The sequence below is a fragment of the Artemia sp. Qi Xiang Cuo genome, chromosome 16, assembly GCF_049724085.1.
Source record: "Artemia sp. Qi Xiang Cuo chromosome 16, ASM4972408v1, whole genome shotgun sequence".
Taxonomy (NCBI): domain Eukaryota; kingdom Metazoa; phylum Arthropoda; class Branchiopoda; order Anostraca; family Artemiidae; genus Artemia; species Artemia sp. Qi Xiang Cuo.
The window spans coordinates 57,123,513-57,151,035 of record NC_142809.1 but is presented as its reverse complement, the minus strand read 5'-3'; the positions used below and the strand labels follow the sequence as shown (position 1 = coordinate 57,151,035).

At 33.5% G+C, this 27,523-nt stretch overlaps 1 protein-coding gene across 1 annotated transcript in view; it reads right to left on the bottom strand.

Moving 5' to 3' along the window:
- Window positions 1–27,523, bottom strand: part of cyst (rho guanine nucleotide exchange factor 18 cysts) — a 402,635-nt gene that overhangs the window by 84,958 nt on the left and 290,154 nt on the right. Inside the window, exons 9-12 of the mRNA XM_089102646.1 lie at window positions 26,150–26,220; window positions 23,762–23,958; window positions 15,053–15,121; window positions 11,124–11,259 (exon numbers count right to left, since the gene is read on the bottom strand). Of these exons, the coding sequence (XP_088958772.1) occupies window positions 11,124–11,259; window positions 15,053–15,121; window positions 23,762–23,958; window positions 26,150–26,220 (473 nt within the window). The remainder of the gene's footprint in view (window positions 1–11,123; window positions 11,260–15,052; window positions 15,122–23,761; window positions 23,959–26,149; window positions 26,221–27,523) is intronic.

The window sequence follows — 27,523 nt, the reverse complement described above, 5'->3', positions numbered from 1 at the left end:
AAACTACACTGTTTGCCAAAATTTATCTGTCAATAAATGGCAATAAACGACATTCGTCAACGGTACCGTCAACAATTAACATAATAACGCCAACGCCAATGGTATAACGTCAACAGTTATTCGTCCAGTTAAACTGAAGGTCTTGTTATTTCTTGATCTTCGCTAAACACAATTTTTTTGCTAAAACACTTTTTACAAGAAATGCCACACTCTTAAAAAAAAAAATTGTAAACAAGCAGAAAGCACAATCAAAAACCGTTAAAAATACATAACGACAAAAAGCCAGTAGAATGCATGCAAAAAGAGGCATAATGATAAATACAAATACATTCAATAGTTAATAATCAAACAGTTCGTGGTAACGAGCTATAAGTAGGTGCGACCCGGCTCAATAGTAACCGAAACTCTATAGAACAGAATTTTGATACCAATAGATACATCAAAAGAATCAATTTCTATGCTGATTTCAAATCTATAAGTTTCATCAAGTTTAGTCTTACACATCAAAAGTAACAAGCCTGAGAAACTTTGCCTTATTTTCAAAATAAGGGGGAAACACCCCCTACTAAAAGTCATAGAATCTTAATGAAAATCACAACGTCAGATTCAGCGTATCAGAGAACCCTACAGTAGAGGTTTCAAACTCCTATCTGCAAAAATATGGAATTTTGTCTTTTTTGCCAGAAGAACGATCACGGATGCGTGTTTATATGTTGTTTTTTTTTCTTTTCCCCAGGGGTGATCGTATCGACCCAGTGTACCTAGAATATCGCAGGAGGTCTCATTCGAACGGAAATTAAAAGTCCTAGTGCCATTTTTAAATGACCAAAAAAAAATGTAGGGCAACTAGGCCCCCTCCCACGCTCATTTTTTTCCCAAAGTCACCCGATCAAAATTTTTAGATAGTCATTTTGTTCAAGATGGTCGAAAAATATAATAACTATGTCTTTGAGGATGATTCATCCCCCACAGTCCTGAGGGGAAGGGCTGCAAGTTATGAGCTTTGCCCGATGTTTACATATAGTATTTGTTATTGAGAAGCATACAGACATTTTCAGGGAGGATTTTTTCTGTGGGGGGGGGGGGGTCGGATGTTACTTGGGAGGATCTTACCATGGAGGAAGTTTTCATGGGGGAAGGAAAATTGCTATGAAGGGGGGCCCGGATTTCCCAGCATTATTAAAAAAAAGATCAGAAATTAAATAAGAAAAACTAGCTTTCCAACTGAAAGTAAAGATCACTTTAAAACTTAAAACGAACAGAAACTATTCCGTATATGATAATGTTTACCCCCTATTCAATACCTCGCTTTTTACGCCATCGTTTTTTTTAGTACTTTCATAAGAGCTATTTATTCTAATTAACGGCCTTTGCGATTAAGGGGTAATTCTTAAAGAATTAGAACAAAATTTGAACTTTAGCGTAAAGAGCGAGGTATTGACTATGGGGCGAACCCCCTAATTTACGTAATAAAAATATACGAATATAGAAGTTCGTTACGTAAGTTAATTCGTAAGTTACGTATATTTATTACTAATAAAAACGTTCGTAAATAGAATTACACAACTTTCGAGAAAGCAATTTAACCAAAAAAAGTAAAATTATTGTCCAAATTTCTTTTTAATTATTCATGTCCGATGAGCGAAAATCGAAACCTGCATTAATTCAAATGCGGTTAGAAATTAAATTTAAAAAACAAGTTTTTTTAACTGAAAGTAAGGAGCGACATTAAAACTTAAAAACGAACAGAAATTATTCCATATATGAAAAAGGCTGTCTCCTCCTCAACGCCTCGCTCTTTACGTTAAAGCTTGACTCTGTCTCAGAACTTTATTTTTTAAAACAATAAAAAACTTTAGTGTTAAGAGCGAAGCGTTGAGGAGGGGACAGCCCCTTTCATATACGGAATAATTTCTGTTCGTTTTAAGTTTTAATGTCGCTCCTTACTTTCAGTTAAAAAAAAAACTTGTTATTTTTAATTTAATAATAGAAAAGGATATAAGGAACAGTTGCGTTACGAGAAAAAAAAATGCATAAATTGACAAAAAAAAAAAAAAAAAAAAAAAAAAAAAAAAAAAAAAAACAATTGGTGCATTAGAGTCAGAACCAGCAATGTCTTATTTTTGAAATTTGCTCTGGTTTGTTTTTTGTTGTACTGATTGATTTGACATGAGACTGCACTTTTATATTTAGTATTTTCTAAAAAGACTATTACATGTTTCTAACCCAACTATACTATTTGCCCAATTTTATTTGTTATAAAGGCAGTAAAACGGCAATGTATCCGTCATAAACGGCAGATAAATTGAAGACTTTATTGTTTCTTTATCTTTGCTAGACTCGTTAAACTTTTTACCAAAACATTTTTCACAAGAAACACTGCCATTTAAAAAAAAAAAAATTATACAGAAAACAAAACTGTAAACAAAAGGAATTACCGTTAAGAATGCATAAGGACTAAAAGCATGTAGAATGCATACAAACAGAAGCAGAGTAACGAATATATATATATATATTTAAAGTTAATAATTTAAGAAAAAGAAATACAGAAAAGGTAAATTACGAGAAAAAAGCATAAATTAAAAAAAATGGTGTTGCGTCTATATATATATATATATATATATATATATATATATATATAAAAAAAAAAAAAAAAAAAAAAAAAAAAAAAAAAAAAAAAACTAGCAATTCGGGAAAACTGTGTGTTGAGTTTCACATTGGTGTTTTTCCATTGATACGGAGAACATTTCAACGAATTCAGAAACCATGAAACCGATCTTTATCTGTTGATTCCGTGATTTATCTTGATCTTTGCACCCTTTACAAGAGCATCAAGCTTATTTAGAAGGATTTCAATGAAGAAATATTGTCTTAAATGACTTATTAGAATTTCAAGAAAGTTTCGGGAAGGGTGTGCTTAATTTTACTTTTAAAGACGTTAATATTTGCCCGGAGGAGGAAAATTGATTCGCCGAAAATTGAATTTATCGATTTTCTGATCTTAGCCTGCTTTACTTGTATATCAAATTATATAGAAGAGTTTAAATAACTAAACGTTAAATTAGATGATTAATCATTATTCAACGGAAGACATTTTTGCTTAGATGAGGCAAACATTTCACCACTTTCATCTGTTGATTTTGAAACTTTTCTTAATCTTAGCACCCTTTACTAGAGTGGTGAGCTTATTCAGAGATTTAAATGACTAATCGGTATTCTAAGCAACCCACAGGGAAGGTGTGTTTAATTTTGCAGAAAGAATATGGAGAGCAATTCGCAATATTGGAATTTCCCAAAGATCAACATTTATCTGCTGAATTTCTGATCGATCTTGATCTTAAAAACCTTCACTAGAGTGTTGAGCTTATTTAGCATGTTTTAAATGACTAATCGGTATTCTTTGTAACCCACAGGGAGGGGGTGTTCGATTTTGCAGAATGGATATGGAGATTGTTACAAATTACTGAAATTCCCAGAAGATCGAACTTAGCATGCCGATTTCCCGATCAATCTTGATCTTAGCACTCTTCACTATAGTGTTGAGCTTATTCAGGAGGTTTTAAATGACTAATCGGTGTTCTTTGAAACCCACAGGGAGGGGATATTCAATTTTGCGGAATGGATATGGAGAATCTTTCACATTACTGAAATTCCCCGAAGATCGAACTTAGCATGCCGATTTCCCGATAAATCTTGATCTTAGCACTCATCACTATCTTTCACATTACTGAAATTCCCCGAAGATCGAACTTAGCATGCCGATTTCCCGATCAATCTTGATCTTAGCACTCATCACTATAGTGTTGAGCTTATTCAGGAGGTTTTAAATGACTAATCGGTGTTCTTTGAAACCCACAAGGAGGGGATATTCAATTTTACGGAATGGATATGGAGAATCTATCATATTACTGAAATTCCCCGAAGATCGAACTTAGCATGCCGATTTACCGATCAATCTTGATCTTAGCACTCTTCACTATAGTGTTAAGCTTATTCAGGAGGTTTTAAATGACTAATCGGTGTTCTTTGAAACCCATAGGGAGGGGATATTCAATTTTGCTGAATGGATATGGAGAATCTTTCATATTACTGAAATTCCCCGAAGATCGAACTTAGCATGCCGATTTCCCGATCAATCTTGATCTTAGCACTCATCACTATAGTGTTGAGCTTATTCAGGAGGTTTTAAATGACTAATCGGTGTTCTTTGAAGCCCACAATCAGGGGATATTCAATTTTGCGGAATGGATATGGAGAATCTTTCACATTACTGAAATTCCCCGAAGATCGAACTTAGCGTGCCGATTTACCGATCAATCTTGATCTTAGCACTCTTCACTATAGTGTTAAGCTTATTCAGGAGGTTTTAAATGACTAATCTGTGTTCTTTGAAACCCACAAGGAGGGGATATTCAATTTTGTGGAATGGATATGGAGAATCTTTCACATTACTGAAATTCCCCGAAGATCGAACTTAGCATGCCGATTTCCCGATCAATCTTGATCTTAGCACTCTTCACTATAGTGTTGAGCTTATTCAGGAGGTTTTAAATGACTAATCGGTGTTCTTTGAAACCCACAGGGAGGGGATATTCAATTTTGCGGAATGGATATGGAGAATCTTTCACATTACTGAAATTCCCCGAAGATCGAACTTAGCATGCCGATTTCCCGATCAATCTTGATCTTAGCACTCTTCACTATAGTGTTGAGCTTATTCAGGAGGTTTTAAATGACTAATCTGTGTTCTTTGAAACCCACAGGGAGGGGATATTCAATTTTGCGGAATGGATATGGAGAATCTTTCACATTACTGAAATTCCCCGAAGATCGAACTTAGCATGCAGATTTCCCGATCAATCTTGATCTTAGCACTCTTCACTATAGTGTTCAGCTTATTCAGGAGGTTTTAAATGACTAATCGGTGTTCTTTGAAACCCAGAGGGAGGGGATATTCAATTTTGCGGAATGGATATGGAGAATCTTTCACATTACTGAAATTCCCAGAAGATCGAACTTAGCATGCCGATTTACCGATCAATCTTGATCTTAGCACTCTTCACTCTAGTGTTGAGCTTATTCAGGAGGTTTTAAATGACTAATCTGTGTTCTTTGAAACCCACAGGGAGGGGATATTCAATTTTGCGGAATGGATATGGAGAATCTTTCACATTACTGAAATTCCCCGAAGATCGAACTTAGCATGCAGATTTCCCGATCAATCTTGATCTTAGCACTCTTCACTATAGTGTTAAGCTTATTCAGGAGGTTTTAAATGACTAATCGGTGTTCTTTGAAACCCAGAGGGAGGGGATATTCAATTTTGCGGAATGGATATGGAGAATCTTTCACATTACTGAAATTCCCCAAAGATCGAACTTAGCATGCCGATTTCCCGATCAATCTTGATCTTAGCACTCATCACTATAGTGTTGAGCTTATTCAGGAGGTTTTAAATGACTAATCGGTGTTCTTTGAAGCCCACAATCAGGGGATATTCAATTTTGCGGAATGGATATGGAGAATCTTTCACATTACTGAAATTCCCCGAAGATCGAACTTAGCATGCCGATTTACCGATCAATCTTGATCTTAGCACTCTTCACTATAGTGTTAAGCTTATTCAGGAGGTTTTAAATGACTAATCGGTGTTCTTTGAAACCCACAAGGAGGGGATATTCAATTTTGTGGAATGGATATGGAGAATCTTTCACATTACTGAAATTCCCCGAAGATCGAACTTAGCATGCCGATTTCCCGATCAATCTTGATCTTAGCACTCATCACTATAGTGTTGAGCTTATTCAGGAGGTTTTAAATGACTATTCGGTGTTCTTTGAAGCCCACAAAGAGGGGATATTCAACTTTGCGGAATGGATATGACGAATCTTTCACATTACTGAAATTCCCCGAAGATCGAACTTAGCATGCCGATTTCCCGATCAATCTTGATCTTAGCACTCTTCACTATGGTGTTGAGCTTATTCAGGAGGTTTTAAATGACTAATCGGTGTTCTTTGAGACCCACAAGGAGGGGATATTCAATTTTGTGGAATGGATATGGAGAATCTTTCACATTACTGAAATTCCCCAAAGATCGAACTTAGCATGCCGATTTCCCGACCAATCTTGATCTTAGCACTCTTCACTATAGTGTTGAGCTTATTCAGGAGGTTTTAAATGACTAATCGGCGTTCTTTGAAACCCACAGGGAGGGGATATTCAATTTTGCGGAATGGATATGGAGAATCTTTCACATTACTGAAATTCCCCGAAGATCGAACTTAGCATGCCGATTTCCCGATCAATCTTGATCTTAGCACTCTTCACTATAGTGTTGAGCTTATTCAGGAGGTTTTAAATGACTAATCTGGGTTCTTTGAAACCCACAGGGAGGGGATATTCAATTTTGCTGAATGGATATGGAGAATCTTTCACATTACTGAAATTCCCCGAAGATCGAACTTAGCATGCCGATTTCCCGATCAATCTTGATCTTAGCACTCTTCACTATAGTGTTGAGCTTATTCAGGAGGTTTTAAATGACTAATCGGGGTTCTTTGAAACTTACAGGGAGGGGATATTCAATTTTGCAGAATGGATATGGAGAATCTTTCACATTACTGAAATTCCCTGAAGATCGAACTTAGCAGGCCGATTTACTGATCAATCTTGATCTTATCACTCTTCACTATAGTGTTAAGCTTATTCAGGAGGTTTTAAACGACTAATCGGTGTTCTTTAAAACTTACAGGGTGGGATTATTCAATTTTGCGGAATGGATATGGAGAATCTTTCACATTACTGAAATTCCCCGAAGATCGAACTTAGCATGCCAATTCACCTATCAATCTTGATCTTAGCACTCTTCACTATAGTGTTGAGCTTATTCAGGAGATTTTAAAGGACTAATCGGTGTTCTTTGAAACTTACAGGGAGGGGATATTCAATTTTGCGGAATGGATATGGAGAATCTTTCACATTACTGAAATTCCCCGAAGATCGAACTTAGCATGCCGATTTACCGATCAATCTTGATCTTAGCACTCTTCACTATAGTGTTGAGCTTATTCAGGAGATTTTAAATGACTAATCGGTGTTCTTTGAAACTTACAGGGAGGGGATATTCAATTTTGCGGAATGGATATGGAGAATCTTTCACATTACTGAAATTCCCCGAAGATCGAACTTAGCATGCCGATTTACCGATCAATCTTGATCTTAGCACTCTTCACTATAGTGTTGAGCTTATTCAGGAGGTTTTAAATGACTAATCGGTGTTCTTTGAAACTTACAGGGAGGGGATATTCAATTTTGCAGAATGGATATGGAGAATCTTTCACATTACTGAAATTCCCTGAAGATCGAACTTAGCAGGCCGATTTACTGATCAATCTTGATCTTATCACTCTTCACTATAGTGTTAAGCTTATTCAGGAGGTTTTAAACGACTAATCGGTGTTCTTTAAAACTTACAGGGTGGGATTATTCAATTTTGCGGAATGGATATGGAGAATCTTTCACATTACTGAAATTCCCCGAAGATCGAACTTAGCATGCCGATTTACCGATCAATCTTGATCTTAGCACTCTTCACTATAGTGTTAAGCTTATTCAGGAGGTTTTAAATGACTAATCGGTGTTCTTTGAAACTTACAGGAAAGGGATATTCAATTTGAGGAATGGATATGGAGAATCTTTCAAATTACTGAAATTCCCCGAAGATCGAACTTAGCATGCCGATTTACCGATCAATCTTGATCTTAGCACTCTTCACTATAGTGTTGAGCTTATTCAGGAGATTTTAAATGACTAATCGGTGTTCTTTGAAACTTACAGGGAGGGGATATTCAATTTTGCGGAATGGATATGGAGAATCTTTCACATTACTGAAATTCCCCGAAGATCGAACTTAGCATGCCGATTTACCGATCAATCTTGATCTTAGCACTGTTCACTATAGTGTTAAGCTTATTCAGGAGGTTTTAAATGACTAATCCGTGTTTTTTGAAACCCACAGGCAGGGGATATTTAATTTTGCGGAATGGATATGGAGAATCTTTCACATTACTTAAATTCCCCGAAGATCGAACTTAGCAAGCCGATTTACCGATCAATCTTGATCTTAGCACTCTTCACTACAGTGTTAAGCTTATTCAGGAGGTTTTAAATGACTAATCGGTGTTTTTTGAAACCCACAGGGAGGGGATATTCAATTGTGCGGAATGGATATGGAGAATCTTTAACATTACTGAAATTCCCCGAAGATCGAACTTAGCATGCCGATTTACCGATCAATCTTGATCTTAGCACTCTTCACTATAGTGTTAAGCTTATTCGGGAGGTTTTAAATGACTAATCGGTGTTTTTTGAAACTTACAGGAAGGGGATATTCAATTTGCGGAATGGATATGGAGAATCTTTCACATTACTGAAATTCCCCGAAGATCGAACTTAGCATGCCGATTTACCGATCAATCTTGATCTTAGCACTCTTCACTATAGTGTTGAGCTTATTAAGGAGATTTTAAATGACTAATCAGTGTTCTTTGAAACTTACAGGGAGGGGATATTCAATTTTGCGGAATGGATATGGAGAATCTTTCACATTACTGAAATTCCCCGAAGATCGAACTTAGCATGCCGATTTACCGATCAATCTTGATCTTAGCACTCTTCACTATAGTGTTGAGCTTATTCAGGAGGTTTTAAATGACTAATCGGTGTTCTTTGAAACCCATAGGGAGGGGATATTCAATTTTGCAGAATGGATATCGACAATCTTTCACATTACTGAAATTCCCCGAAGATCGAACTTAGCATGCCGATTTCCCGATCAATCTTGATCCTAGCACTCTTCCCTATAGTGTGGAGCTTATTCAGTAGGTTTGAAATGACTAATCGGTGTTCTTTGAAACCCACAGGGAGGAGATATTCAATTTTGCGGAATGGATATGGAGAATCTTTCACATTACTGAAATTCCCTGAAGATCGAACTTAGCATGCCGATTTCCCGATCAATATTGATCTTAGCACCCTTCACTAGAGTGTTGAGCTTATTTAGGATGTTTTAAATGACTAATCGGTATTCTTTCCAACCTATAGGTTGGATCGGGATTGGACAGGTTTAATTTTTTTTAACCTGGTCCATTGGGAAGGTTTACTGGCATTTCCCAAAGATCAACATTTATCTACCGGATTCCAAATTGATCTTGATCTTAGCACCCTTCACTAGATCAGTGAGCTAGACGGTTTTAAATCACTAATCGGTGTTCTTTACAACCCACAGGTAGTGTTTGTTCAATTTTGCAGAATGGACATGGAGAGTATTTCACAATACTGGAAATCCCCGAAGATAGAATTTAACCTTTCGTTTTCCTGACCGATCTAAATCTTAGCCCCAGTTGATCTTATAACAATTCAGGAGGTTTAACGGTTACAAACTTATCTTAACTGACTAATCAGCATTCCTAGCAACCTGCACGAAAGATATGTTGACTGTTATAGAAGTTAATAATTACTCGGAGAAGACCATTTCATATTACTAGATTTTGCAAAAATTAATCTTTATCTAGATCTCTAAATCTATCTTGAGGTTCTAGATTTGATTTCTAAATTAGATTGGATTTTTAGATCTATCTTGAGCTTCTAGATTTGATTTCTAGATTAGATTGGATTTGTAGATCTATCTTGGGATTCTAGATTTGATTTGTAGATCTATCTTGAGCTTCTAGATTTGATTTCTAGATTAGATTGGATTTGTAGATCTATCTTGAGCTTCCAGATTTGATTTCTAGAATATATTTGATTTGTAGATCTATCTTGAGCTTCTAGATTTGATTTCTAGATTAGATTTGATTTCTAAATCTATCTTGAGCTTCTAGATTAGATTGGATTTGTAGATCTATCTTGGGATTCTAGATTTGATTTGTAGATCTATCTTGAGCTTCTAGATTTGATTTCTAGATTAGATTGGATTTGTAGATCTATCTTGAGCTTCCAGATTTGATTTCTAGAATATATTTGATTTGTAGATCTATCTTGAGATTCTAGATTTGATTTCTAGATTAGATTTGATTTCTAAATCTATCTTGAGCTTCTAGATTAGATTGGATTTGTAGATCTATCTCGAGCTTCTAGATTTGATTTCTAGATTAGATTGGATTTCTAGATTTATCTTGAGCTTAGTACCCTTCACTAGACCGTTTTTTTATTATTTTACATTACTTTGTAGTGTCCTTTCTATTGTTCATTCGTGGTTTAGAAATAAATAAAAATTAAACCTGTTTAGAAGATCGTAAACGACTAAACACATTTTTTTAAAAGACTAATCTTTTTTTAGTTAATCTTTAATCTTTATGTTAATCTCTTAGTAAGTTACTCTTTTAGTAAATTAAAGACTAGTCTTTAATCTTTTTTAAAGACTGTAAGAAGGTGGGTTTAGTTTACAACAGTTTGGCGGCCACGAAGTCTGTGAACGTTGAGAGGATGAAAATTTCCCCGAATGTTAAAAGAGCCTTGATAAACCTGAATATTTAAGTCTCATAGGTAACCACCAATAGCATTTTCTTTAAATAAAGTACCGAGAGCATCAATTTAAAAGCATTTTTGCCCTCTAAACCATCTTAGATCTTCTTACGCATAAAGACCTCGATTTTGTTTAGTTTATCTCAAAATTACGAAGTTTTAGAGCAGTGCCACCTTTTTGTAAGTGTTGACGCGTAGTAACGTGAAAACAAGCAAAACTGATTAGTTAAATTTGGCAATATTTTTCGGAAAAATTAAAAAAAAAAGTTCGTAAGCTTTTTATTATTGAGAACATCAGTTTTTGTTTCTGTTTGAATTGTTTTCATAAGGAATGATGGTATCGAATCAGTGGTAGGAGAACATCGGGAGATGAATCATTAATACATTTTGAAGACCTTGCTTAGTAATTGCCATATTCTTGTCAGTGTTGCCACGTTGAATCGTCAAAACAAATGAGGAAAACTAATAAAGTTGAATTTGACAAACAATGAATCTTCTAGTGATTCTTATAATTATTTTTTATTCTATAACATATTTTTACCGAAATTATTCTTTTATAAATTTTATAAATTCAGTGAAAAGAAAAAAATAAATACCGTTTTATCCACTTTATTGATCCATGCTTCAGATTCTTCATCCAGTATTCCTAGCTCTGGGTCAATCTCCAGATCATTACTGCTGTCTACTACTTCAGGCAAAGACTCACTCGAGGCAGAATTGAGGCTCAAAATGCTAAAAAGAAAAGAAGAAACGCCTCTAATAGTACTGAAAGAAATTCTTAGAAAATACCGAACAAAGGTAAAGGATACTTTTGTGATATTTTTTCTTCAACAAACAAGCTCCAAAAACTCTGTGGAGTTTTATAAAGATTAGTAGTTTTGTTCACAACCGAGTCAGTGCTAATCTGCATAAGATATGCCACAGATTAATTTCCCATGTTCTTCTTTGATAGATAAATTGTTAACGCATTAATGGAACTAAAAGAAATGTACCGTGCCAGCAAAGGTATGCTCTCACATTTGTGGTTTAGGCTAAAAAAAGAGGTGATAAAAGGGGTGTTAATTGTTTACAGTGAGAAAAGCCCAATATTTTGTAAACTGCAGATAAACCCGTAACGTTTAAAATCTACTTTTATAAATTAAATTTTGTATATCGCTCTGTATATCAACTACTCCCTCCCTCCCATCCTTCCTCTCTCACACTTTCTTCTCATTTTTATGTCTCTCTCTACCTCTTCTCTCGACCTATTTCTCCCTGTGTGCCCCTCTCTCTCTCTCTCTCTACTATTCCTATACAAAGTTGTATATAGAAACCTGGGATAATATCGCATTTGCGTGGGCAGAATGTAAATGACTGATTATATGGGAGGGGGGGGGCTTTTTTTTATTATTTTCTCTTCTAAGTTCTATATGCAAGGCGTTTTCTAGCCAAAAAAACTAAAGACGCATGGAAATCTCTTAAAATAGCAGTTTTTGGGGGTCTTATAGAGTTCCAAGTTTTTGCTAATATGACACGATAACGCACAAAAAACACACTCGTTAAAAGTTAGGGTCTATGATAAAAAAAAAAAAAAAAAAAAAAAAAAAAAAAAAAAAAAACGAATGTCATCCCTAACTGAGAGTCCGGAAAAATGATTACCCCCTGAGTGTGTCCAAAAAAAGGTCATATATGACAATTTTTTAAAATCGGCAGGAAAGTCAGAATGATTTCTATAGTAGATTTTCATCCCTGGATTGCATTTGCAATGTCAAATTTATACAAGATATAACATATAAAATCAAAAACAAAAAAAAATCAAAAATATTTTCACAATAAAAAGCAAAATATATAACATAAAGATATGAAACATAAAAATATAAATACAAAAGATGAATTTATAAAATATGTTAATATAAATGGAGATATGAAAAGAGAAAATTATTTCCAACATTACCTTATTGTATACTATCTTTGTAAACAAGTAATAATTGTATAAGTATTTATAGATTTATGTATTTGTCCTCAAAAACGGCTCCATATTTTTTCAGGAAAAATGATCTTGGAATATTCTCGTATAAAAGAACGATCTACATAGGTAAGAAATCTGAGGAAATTCGTTAACGGCCTTAATTTTGGCTTTTAGAAATGGCGTCATGTACTATGTTAGTATATAATATAGGTATTTCTTATGACATCATATAAGCATTTTCTTATATGATGTCAGCCATAGCATAAATAAGATTGTTAAGTTTCCAACGCATCAGTTATTTATATAATATAATGTCTGTTGGAAGGCCCAAAAGTTGTAGTTACTATAAATGATGATACTTTGGAACCAACACCTGAACTATCAAACGTGATTAGAAGTGAAAATCGACAACCTGGTCCATCAGTTATGACAACACCAATACAGGCAGCTGAAACAAAGGCCATTGTTAAAATGTCAGAAGTAATCAAAATCCAAAAACGTATCAAAAATGAAAGTGAAGAGCAAAGACACGGGCGGTTAGAAGATATAAGAAAAGAATTAGACCGTGTAAAAGATGAAAATATAGAGCAAAGACACACGAGGTTAGAAGATATACTGAGCAAATGAGCAAGTCAAAGATGAAAATGAAGAGCAAAGACACACGCGGTTAGAAGACAACTGGCGGCATGTCAAAAATGAAAACGAAAAGCAAAGACACACGCGGTTAGAAGATATGTGACACCGAGCGTGTGAGCTAGTCAGAACTGGAAACCAAGCCAAAATACACACACGGTTAGAAGAAGACCAGCGACGTATTAAAAATGAAAACGATAAACAAAGACACACGTGGTTAGAAGGCATGCGACACCAAGCATGCGAGCGAGTCAAAAATGAAAATCAAGCGCAAATACACACGCAGCTAGAAGAACAGCGGCGGCTTGTCAAAAATGAAAATGAAGAGCAAAGACACACGTATTTAAATCACAGACGACAACGAGCATGTGAGTAAGTCAAAAATGAAAATCAAAAGCAAAAACGCAGTTAGAAGACATGCGAAACTGAACATGTGAGCGAATCAATGAAAATCAACTGGAACAGCGAGAATCAAAACGTGTCAAAATTTAAAATGATAGTTTCGATGATGACTGGGTTTGGAATTTTGACATTGGTAAGGTCATCAATGCCTAGCATACCTTCGTAAAAAATTCGAAAAATTCGAAAATCGAAACTCGAGATTGGGGCATGAGAAAGTGGCTCAGATCAAATGTGCAGCTTTAAACAGGATAGGATGAAGGAAGTGGATTTTCCAATGTTTAGCCTTATATGGCTTGACACTGTGACGGTTTTGTACTAGTATTTGTAATACTCTGGTAATTTCTGGTATCTCAGCCTGTCCGTTAACATAATTCGGCAACACACTAAAAACACTAATTTTTTTTCTATGTTGCGGTAATTGTACGCTCCTTTAAAAAAATTCAAAATTATACTGATCCTGAAAAGAAACAAAGATTCATTATGAAAGGCCTTTCATAATGACAGAAGACAAGCCGAGGCAAAAGTTAAAGGTCCAATAAAAAAAAAACTAATTTTACAAAGGTACTGCTATTAATTTAAGGTTCATTTGGACGTCATGTCATCAAGAAAAGGCTCAGATTGTCTGCGTTTAGAAGACAAGCGATAGTGAGAATCCATATATATAGAAACCTGCCGCGTGGCCAGTGCCGGGGCCCGGCGGCGAAGCCACCGGGTCCCCGGTACTACATTATATTATAAATATAGAGCTTACCTAAGACAAACACGAGCATGTTTCAGCACCTTAATTTCAGACTAAATGACCTAATAAGTCAATTTAAGAGAATATTCACTAGGTATTTCAGCTTATCAATGTTTGAATTGATATTTACCTTAAAGCTTAAGGGATATATATAGGTCCACTTATTTTACTGTTGTTATAAAAGTAGGAATTCTTCGGGACAGTGTTTGAGGCTCAGAGTAATCAACGAGCATATTTCGTGAGACCACAGATGTGGAACTCTCTGCCCGAGCGACTGCCGGCATTTTCTGCCGGCTAGCAGAAAATGTTGACTAGTTCAAGAGTAGGTTGAAATGTTCCTTTCTGTCATTTCGACATTTTTTTTAATAGGAAAATAATCTTTCATTTCAATTTTCAAATACACTTCTTGCAGATAAATCTCCCCAACTTGACTACAACGAATTACAAATAAATAATAAAAAAAAATAATAAAAAGGTCCCTAACGAGGCAGCTAAAAGCACGCTCGTTGATGTCTCCATTTAAAAAAGAATTCGGTCATTTAAGTGAAAAAAAATATTAATAATTTAAGACAGGGAAGAAATATTCTCTTGAATAACATATTATATACTATATTATATTACATACTATGCCAAAGCTTATTATAACATACTGTACTTACATGGTATATACTTCCATAAATAATATACTTACATAATATAGCCTAACATACATACTATAATGCATATACTTACATATTACATCCTTACATACATACTATACTTGCATAGTAAAACATAAATACTATATAACATACGATACTCACTTAACAGAGGACGTTTCATCTACATTGCTAGCAGGAGCTTCATTATACTTCTCTTCGCTGATGACTTTACTGAAATATTAGAAAAAGGAAATGAAACCTGGCTTTAGAAGGCGATCGTAAAACAAGAACAATAGCTCAAAACGGAAAAGACCCATCTATTTTATGCCTAACGTACAGTGGCGTCAATTCACGAAAATATAAGGAAGGGGGCAAATGTTTTTTTTTAAGTTCAAGGGGAGGGGGCAATTCCGTTTTTTGATATTTTCGAATAAAACACAAAACAGGCGTTTTTCAGTGAAAACACTATAAAACAAGTATTTTCAAACTCTATGGTGGGGGAGAGGGGTAAATTTGCACAAAAATCCTTCTATGGGCATTCCAGTAACATCTTTAATTTCACTGTCATTAGGGAAAAAAAAGATATGATTCCTTTTTCTAAAAGAGCGGAAATCCGAGACTGAAATTCAGAATGCTAGAAATAAAGCACAAGAAGAGATAAGACATGCTGAAATCCAGTTCCTGAACTGTAAAAAAAACTTTCACAAGTTTGACCCAACAGCCTCTTCTAACAAAAAGAATAGCCAAAATATTTCCTATAACTCTCCAATTTTTTTGCTGGTTACCAAGTTTAGGGCCCTTGGATCCCCCAACAATCTCATAACTCGCCCAAGAATCATCACTTACGTATCGCAACAAATTCCATAATTTTACTGCAATTAGGAAAAAAAATCGCTATGACTAATGATTCTAGAACAGAGATACCCCCAAACTGTAAGTTGTAAATGCAACAAATAAACACAAGAAAGGGAAAAGACACTGACGTCCTGTCCTGAACTGTTCAAAAATTGTCACAAGTTTGGCCGAACTTTTCTATTAACTTCTCTTTTTTTTGAAGATTTTTTTCCATTTACGTTTAGGCTAGCAAAATGGATAGCCAATTTCTTTCTCTGTTGCTCTCCATTTTTTTTTTGTTGATAGACAAATTTAGGGCACTTGGATCGCCAAAATCTCATATACCAGTTATTATTAATTATATTTAATAAATTGTTATTACTTCATCCTAAAAGGGTTAGAAACTAACAATTCTACCATTTACATGTTCATAATAAGTAAGTGTTAGCATTGAAGCTGTTTTTGTTCTTATAACACTAAGAATTTCTGTTAATCTAAGAATATGGTATGTTGTTAAAAATAATAACAAATAAATTTGATGATAAATAATGATAATTGTCTTGTGAAACCCACTGTAGAAACAAAAGGAAGGAAAAAGACATGCTAACATCTAATTTCCTGAACTGTTAAGAAGTTTAGCAGAGTCGAAAACCAAAACCTTTTTTTTTTTTTTTTTTTTGAAGAGCCTTTTTACTGTTTCCGTTTTTTAAGTAATAAAGGACAACCCATCTTTTTCCAATAGCTTTCCTTTTTTTGCTGATTGGCAAATTTAGGTCCTTTCGAGCCTCAACAATCCGCGGATTTGCACAAGAAATATTGTATGCGGATAAGAATAGCCCCCATGTTGCCATGAGGATTAAAAAAACCAAATGGTTTGATTCATTAGTGTTCCTAAAATACAAATATGTCAAAATTTATACATGTGACCACTAGGGGCTCATTCCAGAAATCAATTATAATTGACTTCCAAAAAATTATATTCTAAAATACAGTCACAAAAAAAGTTCGTTCTTAGTATTATTAAATAAAAAAAACAAGTTTTTTAAACTGAAAGTAAGGAGCGACATTAAAACTTAAAACGAACAGAAATTATTCCGTATATGAAAGGGGCTGTCCCCTCCTCAACGCCTCGCTCTTTACGCTAAAGTTTTTTATTGTTTTAAAAAATAAAGTTGTGAGACGGAATCGAACTTTAGCGTAAAGAACGAGGCGTTGAGGAGCGGACAGCCCCTTTCATATGCGGAATTATCTCTGTTCGTTTTAAGTTTTAATGTCGCTCCTTACCTTCAGTTAAAAAAAAACTTGTTTTTTTTATTTAATTTCTGATCTTTTTTTAGTTAATGCAGCTTTTATTTTGGCTCACCGTCATTGAATAAGTAAAACAAAATTTGCATAAAAATTTTACTTTTCTTTTGCTAAATGGCTTTCTCTAAATTTGGTTCTGACATAATTTACGAATTAACTTACGTAACGAACTTCTATATTCGTATATTTTTCTTCTGGCAAAAAATACAAAGTTGCAGATTTTTGCAGATACGAGCTTGAAACCTATGTTATAGGGTTTTCTGATACGCTGAATCTGACGGTGTGATTTTCATTAAAATTCTTTCACTTTTAGGGGATGTTTCTCCCTCTTTAAAAAATCAGGTAAATTTTCTCAGGCTCGTAGCCTTTGATGAGTAATACTAAACTTAATAAAATTCATATATTTATAATCAGCATTATAAGCCCATTCTTTTGATACTTTTATTGACATCAAAGTTCCGTTTTTAAAAGTTTCGATTACTATTGAGCCGTATCGCTAGTTTTTTTTATTGTTTTTTTTTATTACGTATATGATATTACGTATATGAGGGGGTTCTCCCCTTAGTCAATACCACGCTCTTTACGTTAAAAGTTAAAAAAAAATTAATTCACACAACCCGGAATCACAAAGGCCTTTTCATTAGAATAGATAGTTCTTTTGAAAGCAATAAAAAAAATTGTAGCGTAAAGAGCGAGGTATTGACTTGGGGAAGAACCCCCTCATATACGTAATAATTTCTGTTCGTTTTAAGTTCTAATGTTGCTTTTTACTTTCAGTTGAAAAAACTTTTTTTTTTTAATTTAATTTCTGATCGTTTTTTAAATAATGCTTGGATATCCGGCGCCCCCTTCATAGAAATGTCCCTTACCCCAAAGAAACATACTCCACGGAAAGATTCTCCCGAGTAACCCCCTCCTCCAGCCCTCCCCCCACCAGAAAAAAATTCTTCCTGAAATGTCTGTATACTTCCCAATAACCAATACAATACGTAAGCAATGGGCAAAGTTCATGACTTGCAGCCCTTCCCCTGTGAACTGTGGGGGATTAAGTCATCGTCAAAGACATAGTTATTAGATTTTCGACTATGCTGAACAAAATGGCAATTTCAAAATTTTGATTGGGTGACTTTGAGAAAACATGAGTGTGGGAGGGGGCCTAGCTGCCCTCCATTTTTTTTCATTTAAAAGGGCACTAGAACTTTTAATTTCCGTTCCAAGAAGCCCTTCTAAGATATTCTAGGACCACTGGGTCAATACGATTACCCCTGGGAAAAAAAACAAAAAAAAAACAAACAAACAAATAAACACGCATCCGTGATCTTTATTCTGGCAAAAAATGCAAAATTCCACATTTTTGTAGACAGGAGCTTGAAACCTCTACAGTAGGGTTCTCTGATACGCTGAATATGATGGTGTGAATTTCATTAAGATTCTATAACTTTTAGGGGGTCTTTCCCCTTTTTCGATAATCAGCCAAATTTTCTCAGGCTCGTAACTTTTGATGGATAAGATGAAATTTGATGGAACTTATATACTGGAAATCAGAATTAAAATTTGATTCTTTTGATGTATCTATTGGTACCAAAATTCCGTTTTTTAGAGTTTCGGTTACCATTGAGCCGGGTCGCTCGTTACTTACAGTTCGTTACCACGAACTGTTTGATATGGTTGTAACCTACAATAAAGACTTCATTCATCATCTTGTATACGAAGATGCAGTTTCTCTTTACATATTTATATATTTACTTTATATGTTTTATATTTTATATATATATATATATTTTATATTATATTTTATATATATTTATTTTATATATTTATAGAAGATGCAGCCAAAAATTTATTCATTTTGAATATTATACTCTGTTAATCACAGAAAGGAGTAGATGTAGCAATTTCCTTTAGAACGAGCCCTTAAACAGCTCTCTATGATGTTCCAGTGCCACGCTACCAGCGGATAAAAAAAGAGGCCATTGATTGTGATTCCCATACAAAAAAGTGATTTTTATTCTTGTTCAAGGCAAGCGTTTTTCCTTGTTGTTCAAGCCCAGGGACTTTCAGTTCCGAAATAGAGGTTTTCGGCCAAGGTGATTCCAAAGGTGTGCTTTTTGTTTCGTCCGACACCATTTTCGACGTTTCAGACGATTTTTTTGCCACCATGGGCCTTTCGTCCTTTACTAGGTTGCAGCTCCCGCTAAAGCCAAAATAAGCAAACAAAATTAAAACGTTAACAACTTTGGCTTATTATGAACATATAAATGGTTGAATTTTTAGTTATAAGCCATTTTCAGATGAAGATAATATTTTTTGTTATCTGGACTTTTGGAACGAAAATAATAACAAATAACTAATTATCATGATGATTAACTATTACAATGATTAATTATTATAGAGGTTATAAATTTAACGATGATAATTACCATTAATGATAACTATCTTCTGAAACACACTCTAGGAACAAAACAAAACATAAGACATGCTGACATCCAGCTTCATGAACTGTTAGGTAACAGTCAAAACGAGAAAATCATGCGTGTATCGCAGTGACATCTATCATGCAACTTACTTCACTCCCATTTTTGTGGCAACCCTTTTCCATTGGTAGAATCCTGATAGCCTTCGTGCTCCTCTAGAGGTCAGCGTAAAAGTAAGAGGGCAACTAACAGAATACTCATAATAAAAAAAAAAAACTACTCACATTTTTCGACAAAAACAACACTTTCAGAATAACAGAGCATTAGAGGAAATTTCTTGAACAGGAAATGAGGCCATTTTACAACCATTCAGGGGAGGCCATTTTACAACCATCAAAACGATTAAACCAATAATTTTTTTTTTTAATAAATTGAATTTTATAGTGGGTTACCTTAACTGATCTCACCAACAAATCTTATTTCCAAATTAAAACTAAATAGCATCAGAGGCTTCCACCACACAATTCCAGAATCATTTTTTTAAATAAAATTAAATTACATAGTATGTTTTCATATTATGAAAGTATAACACATTACTATGATTTAAGCAAAATCTCACACTGACGATGAACTAACTTTCTTTCAAAAAAGCTTAAAACTTTTTAAATTCAAGATAATTTATAATAAGACGATTTAGATGTAATAATATAATAACGACTAAATAATATGGTTCTATCGTTAAAGATGTGATATCCTTACTATTTTTCAAGAGGCAAGCGTAGAAACAAAGGCATTAGTAACAAAACACTCATGATAAAGAAAAAACTTCCAAATTTTCAATAAAAACGAAACTTTTAGAATAACAGATAATAGCATTAGAGACAATTTCTAAGAATCAGAAATAGCAGCGGAAGGGAGGTTATTTTACAACTTTTTAAAAGATTCACCCAACAAGTTTTTTTTTTGAATTAAACTAATTAATATTTAATTAAACTTTATAGTGGATAACTGATCTCGATCAAATCTTATTCATTAATAAAAATTAAATAACATCAAAGGCTTCCACCAAACAATTCCAAAATCAATTTTTTTTTTAATAAATGAAATTGCATAGTATATTTTTATATATTATGAAAATATAACCGTTACTTTGATTTAAGCAAAATCTCAAACTCAGGATGAGCTAACTTTTTTCCAAATAAAACTTAAAACTTTTTAAATTTAAGGTAATTTATAATAAAGCGATTGAGATGTAATTATACAATTATGATGTAATGAGATGATTTTATTGTTCCAAATTCTGATAGCCTTAGTGTTTTTCAAGAGGCCACCGTGAAAATAAAGGCACTAGTAATAGAACACTCATGACAAAGAGAAAACTTCCAAATTTTCAATAAAAGCAACACTTTTAGGACAGCAGAGAATCGGATTAGAGAAGATTTCTTAGAATTAGAGTGGAGTCAAAAGTGAGGTCATTTTCACAACTCTGAAAACGATGCCAACAACAAGTTTACCAAACATGAATCCACCATAAAATTTTGCTTTTCAAGTCAAATTAAATTACACCGTAGGTTTCCACAAAAACGATTTCGTCCTCAAATTTAATTTTTTTGTTAAATTAGTGCGTATATTTGGTTTCCGTATATTATACAAGTCTAACATAACATATTACTTGAACTACAGCAAAGTCTCAATGAAGATAAGCTAACTTTCTTTAAAAAAAAATCATAAAAACTTTATCTTTACTTTTAAGATGATTTACAATAAGACGTTTTAGATGTAATCATACAATTATGACGTAATAAAATGATTTTACTGTTCCGAATATTAAAAGCTTTTGTGTTTTTTAAAAGGCTAGCGTAAAAATAAGGTACCACTAACACAATATTGCTTGGAATGATGGCAAGTATCGAATTAAAGACGAGTCAGCTTTCTTAAAAAAACAAATTAATAAATAAAATACTTAACATATATTACATTTTACTATGATAAATTATTAATTATGTGTTCTTTACCAATGATTCAAATCCTGTCAAAATCATCTTTATTACCAATTACGGGGTAGAAAATGATTTTTTTTTTTTACTTTTTAAGATGTTACGTGTTTGTAACTAATTGCTTGGAGAAGGCCGTAAAAGCCAGAAGCCTTATTAGGCAATTGTTTGTTTTTATGATTATTTTTGTTTTCAAAATAAATCTCTCTCTCTCTCTCTCTCTCTCTCTCTCTCTCTCTCTCTCTCTCTCTCTCTATAAGATGATTTAGATATAATAATACATTTATGACGTACTAAGATGATTTATTTAGTATCCTTCTGAAAGCCTCCGTGCTCCTCTAGATGTCAACATTTAAAGTACGAGGACCAAAAACAGAGTACTTAAAAAAACATTTTTTTTTGTTTTTTATATATAAAAACATAAAAAGAAAAGAAAAAACACTCTGATTTTTAACCAAATACAGCGCTTATGCTTAGGTTAACAGAGAATAAGATTAGAGAAACTTTCTTAAAAATGGAAATGCAACCAGAAGCGAGATCATTTTTACGAGGTCATTTCACCGATTTTTACAACTCTCAAACAAACCCACCATCAAAGTTTAATTTTTAAACAAAATTAAATTGCATTGTAGACTTCAATACAATGCAATGTCATGAAACTATTACCGTTAATTGGAGTTACGACTCTCTAATTGAACATCACTAAAGTGATGCTCACTACACCTTATAAACATTAGCGTCGGTTTCCACTCGTTCAAGATACTCTTACTCTTTGCGAACAAACCTAGTATAAACCATCTTTATTTTCAACTATTTTTTTTAATTTAACTGTTATCAAATATTTTCCTTCCTATGTTTATTCATCATTAAACAACTTACAAATGTATGCATACTGAAATCAGAATATTTTTAATGCAAAATTAAAACTTTACTTTAAAAGGAAAATTTTTAATTTCAATTAAAAAAAAATCAAAATATCATAAATCATTTTTTTTTTTTGTAATGATAAGTTTATTCAATAAAGTTAATAAATATCCATTAACATAATATTATTTCAATTCACAATCTGTCGGAGATCAACAGTGACTTAATTATTACAATATTAAAATTATTGGTAAATAAGTAATAGTTCAAAATGCAGGCTGCTAAGAAAACACTTTTTTTTCACTAAAGTCTATAATAGAATAATAAACGTGCGATTTCAGTTCCTGACAGAATATAGATTGAAAAGCTTGTAAAAATACCAAGTGTCATCAAACGCTAGATAACATTTTTTTTTTTTTACCAATACTAGCGCCAGTTTCCACTCTGTCAAGTTACTCTTTGGGAACAAAACCTAGTATAAACAATCTTTATTTTCAACTATTCTTTTTTAACTTAACTATCATCAAATATTTTCCTTACCATGTTTGTTCATAATTAAACAACTTACAAATGCCACACATGTATATATACTGAAATCAGAATATTTTTAATACGAAACAAAAACTTTAAAAAACGAAAATTTGTAATTTCAATTGAAAAAAATTAAAATATCATAAATCATTTTTTTGGAAATAATAAGATTATCCATTAAAGTTAATAAATACCTATTAGCATGATAGTATTTCAATTCACGATCTGTTGGAGATCAGCAGTGACTTAGTTATTACAATATCAAAATTATTGGTAAATAAATAGTAGTTCAAAATACAGGCTGCTAAGAAAACACTTTTTTTTTAATTTGGAGTAAAGTCAAACAGGCATTCTTTGATATTCAGAACACGGACATGATCTGGTATGATAGGGGTCACTTTGACCTGAGAAAACTCAGTTCCACGGTGCAGTTGTTTTGATTTTCATTTTTCTTTAGCGAGAAGCTAACAAAAGATTTTCAAAAAAGATATTTCGAAAATAGTGTAGCCTCAGAGCGACTGACATTTCCTTGAAGTTCAGACTATTTCAGAAATCGTGTAGTAAAACGTGTAGAAATGCTGTAAAAAAAAAAAAAAAAAAAAAAAAAAAAAAAAAAAAAAAAAATCCAGTTTAAAATAATTCAGCCATTTCCACGATCCTCAAGATTCTTCTCAGAATCGTAATCCGTAATTCTTAGGATTTTAAAAGAGTGCAAATGAATTTAACTTAATTTTCAGTTTCTTTAAAATATGGATACCCGATATTATGCAAGATGGGAGATGATATAATTTTAAAATATATTCCACTGACCCGAAGCACAGTTTTAAGTGGATTTTGCGATTTATACCCTCTCTACTCTGAAAATGTTTCACAGTACATTACACCTATGTTACCTAGGCTAGGAGCAAAATATAGTACAAGTTACTTACGATGACTGACAAATCTCGTTCTTGGCCAATGTATTCGAGGAATAACTGAAATTCGACATCGAAGTCCGACGTAGAAGGGACGGAGTTTGACTAGCCGAAACGTTGGTCATCAGCGCAGACGTTGAAAATGAATTGGTGACAGACAACATGGAAGTTGATAATTTTGGCGGTTGAGATAGCTTAACGAGATTTGACGCCTATATAAGAAGAAACTGAAATACTTTTTCTGATTTTTTTTTTAATTGCTTGCTAAAGAGGAAAAAAAATAATCAAAAGCCACCTAACCACTTAATTTTATTATATTAGTTTTTAAATTACATTTTCATTTCTTTTTATTTCTCCGTTGTTTGGCTCTATTTTTATATTTTAGTCATTTTCCAGTCCACGCTATGTTCACCTTTTGCTTTTTTCTTCAATTTTTATAAGGAATTTGTAAATAAAACTTGCATAATATAAGCTAGTAGTAAGTGATATATAGGTTTAACAAAAATGAAAACAGTGAGTTTTGACGAAACAACGGCAGAAGCCATTCCACGTCTTTTTTAAATTTGTTATTTATTTATTTATTTTGGATCTTCGCTTGTTTAAGTGAAAAAAATAGTGAAAATTCACCTAAACACTTAATTTTATTATATTTATTTTTAAATTATATTTTGATTTCCTTTCATTTTTGCATTGTTTGGCCCTATTTTATATTCTAGTTATTTTTCAAGTCCAAGCTATGTTGACCTTTTGCTTCTTTTTTTTCATTTCTTATATGCATACATGCCATGGTCGTATCCAGGATTTTTTTCGGGAGTGTTTTACATAAGAATTTTTCGGGGGGGGGGGGGGGAGTACACAAAAAAACTAAAAAAGCGTAAGAAATCCCTAGCTCCCCCCCCTCTGGATATGACCTTGTATATGTATATTCTCTAAAACAGACTTGGAATTTCTTCCAAAGTCGGTATCGAAGGATTTCTGAGTTTGTTGAGGCCGGATTTTCGGATTTGTTTTACATTAAAACTAAGTACAGAAATAAATTGGATATATCAAACTCACTGCGATTAAAACTACCTAAAGTTGAACTTGATACTGAAACTATAGTGAAGAAAAATCAGAAGCAAAAAAGAAAATGAAGAAAAGAAAAAAGAAAATGAAGAAAAAGCAATACATTGAAATAACTTTGTAAAAAAATATTTGCAGGTGTATTTATGTAAATAATAAAAAAATATTTAAGCCGTGTTTCTTACTTTAACAGACTTTCATTCATATTGGTAACATTTGTAATTTTGTTTTTTAATTTCAATTAGAACAAATAAGTTCCACTACTCAGCACTACGGCATTTGAGTATTGCCAATAGTAATGCTCGTGACGACGACCCAATCAATATTCGCTCGCGACCCAATGGTGGGTTGCGAACCAGTTTAGGAAACGCTTCTTTATGGGAAAGCAACCAATAGCTAGAGTCGAGTTTTGATGTAGCGCAGCCGTTCGTTGTTGTTGAAGAATGTTGGTTTCGGTTTATGAACAAAATACATAAAATAATTATTTTATCAAAATAGAACAAAATAGTTTATTGACTTTTTTTTTGTTTTGTGAGATAGAAGTTCGTTTATTTTTCTCATTTTTCTTTTTTGTTATTACTGCATTTCAACACATTGTGTTTTTTTTTGGGGGGGGGGGACAGTAAAATGATTCATTCATTCATTGGCAAAAAAGTTTCATTTTAACATAGCAAAACTAAATTGAAAGTTTTAAATGTATCTATTCTAAGAAATCAGTGTACACTAAGAATCAGAAATAGTAATACTTAACTATATTTAATAAAAGGGACTAACCCTAGTCCCTATTCAAACTATTAAAATTTTGTAATTACAACTTTCGAACTCTTAATTGATCTATGAAACCAGAAGCGTAGCTAGGGTTTTTAACACCCAGGACATTGTCGTTTTCGCACTCCCTCCCCGCGTCACTACCACAATACGAGCAAAAGACAACAGCTCAATTTGGCACTCCGTCCGAGTCTGCTGTTGGGGACAGTTTCCCCCTCATTTGCCCTAACTTTTCAATGGAGTATTCCATTTTTTGCCACAAAACTATGTTTCCCCGATTGAACGGTATACACTTCAATCCGAGAAATGTATTTCCCACACTTGATACAATTTCGTTGCAAAAAATAGTATTTTACAGTTAAACTTTTAAACACATTTTTCCATAGCTTTAATTATTTCATATCCCAGGAGATACCAAATCCAGCTTCAAAGGCAGAAACATGGTATTTTACGAGATACATTAAAGCATAAATGCCTAAGACACAAAAATTTTGCTGCATGAAAAGAAGAAACTGGGAACATTTTCGTCTAAATGACTCACAAATTAGCACAAGAAGGTTGAGAAAAGCTCACCTTGGGGATTTTAAATTTGCTACAGTCAGCCACTTGCTCTCTACAGTTCTCGTGGACATTAACCAGACAGTCTAGAATAAAAGAAACAATATAAGGAAAAAAAACATAAGGAAACAGAATATTAAATTCTTAAAAAACAAGAGGTGAAGTAGAACCATTACGATTTGTCTAGAGCTAATGGATACTAGAGAAAAAAGTAAAAAAAAAACGGGAGAAAACTATATTCATAGAAAGAAAGAGGTCTAGGAAGACCATAAAAACTTGTGCAATAACGATAAACCAGAAAATTAGTCTCTACATTAGCTAGAAAGTATGAAACAAGAATGGAAACAATGTAAAGAAAAGAGAATAAGGAAAAACAGTAGAAAATAAATGCTGTTTTTATTTTTTATTAACGAAAATAAGCAGCATTTGTCTCAAACAGCTTAAGAAGGCCTCTAACAGCTTAAGAGGGTGTGGCTTCCTTAGAAAGTGCATTTGTCTCAAACAGCTTAAGAAAGCCTCAGACAGCTTAAGGTGTAGCTTCCTTCGAAAGTGCATTTGTCTCAAACAGGTTAAGAAGGCCTCAAACAGCTTAAGAAGGTATAGCTTCCTTAGAAAGTGCATGTGTCTCAAACAGCATAAGAAGGCCTCAAACAGCTTAAGAAGGTGTAGCTCCCTTTGAAAGTGCATTTGTCTCAAGCAGCTTAAGAAGGCCTAAAACAGCTTAAGAAGGTGTAGCTTCCTTAGAAACTGAATTTATCTCAAGCAGCTTAAGAAGGCCTCAAACAACTTAAGAAGGTGTAGCTTCCTTAGAAAGTGCATTTGTCTCAAGCAGTTTAAGAAGGGCCTAAACGACTTAAGAAGGTGTAGGCCTCAAACAGCTTAAGAAGGTGTAGCTTTCTTAGAAAGCGCATTTGTCTCAAACGGCTTAAGAAGCTGTAGCTTCCTTAGAAGGTGCATTTCGCCCTTGAGATTTCGTATATAACGGACACGCATTGTGATTAAATTATCAGAAACTATTGTGGCACAATGGATATAACAACTGACATAATTGATGAACTTGAAGCATTGGCAACCTCAATTTACCGTGTAAGTTCCGTTTTCATGTTTTATTTTCAAAATAAAATTATTTTCCGTGGTCACCCTCCAGTATATTCAGGTAAATCCCCTCCCCCCCACTCTAGTACAAACATCACTATACAATCTTTATACTCGATAGAAAACATAAAAGGTGTTCTTTTTATTACCTAAACCTAACCCCTCTCTCATTGTTTTTACAATAAAATTCTCGCAAATAGAAATAATTTTCATTTCTTTAAATTTTTGCAATTTTAAGTGTTCTATATCCTGGCTAAAAGCGACCACTGGCTTCCGTCACTGTTGTTATTAACC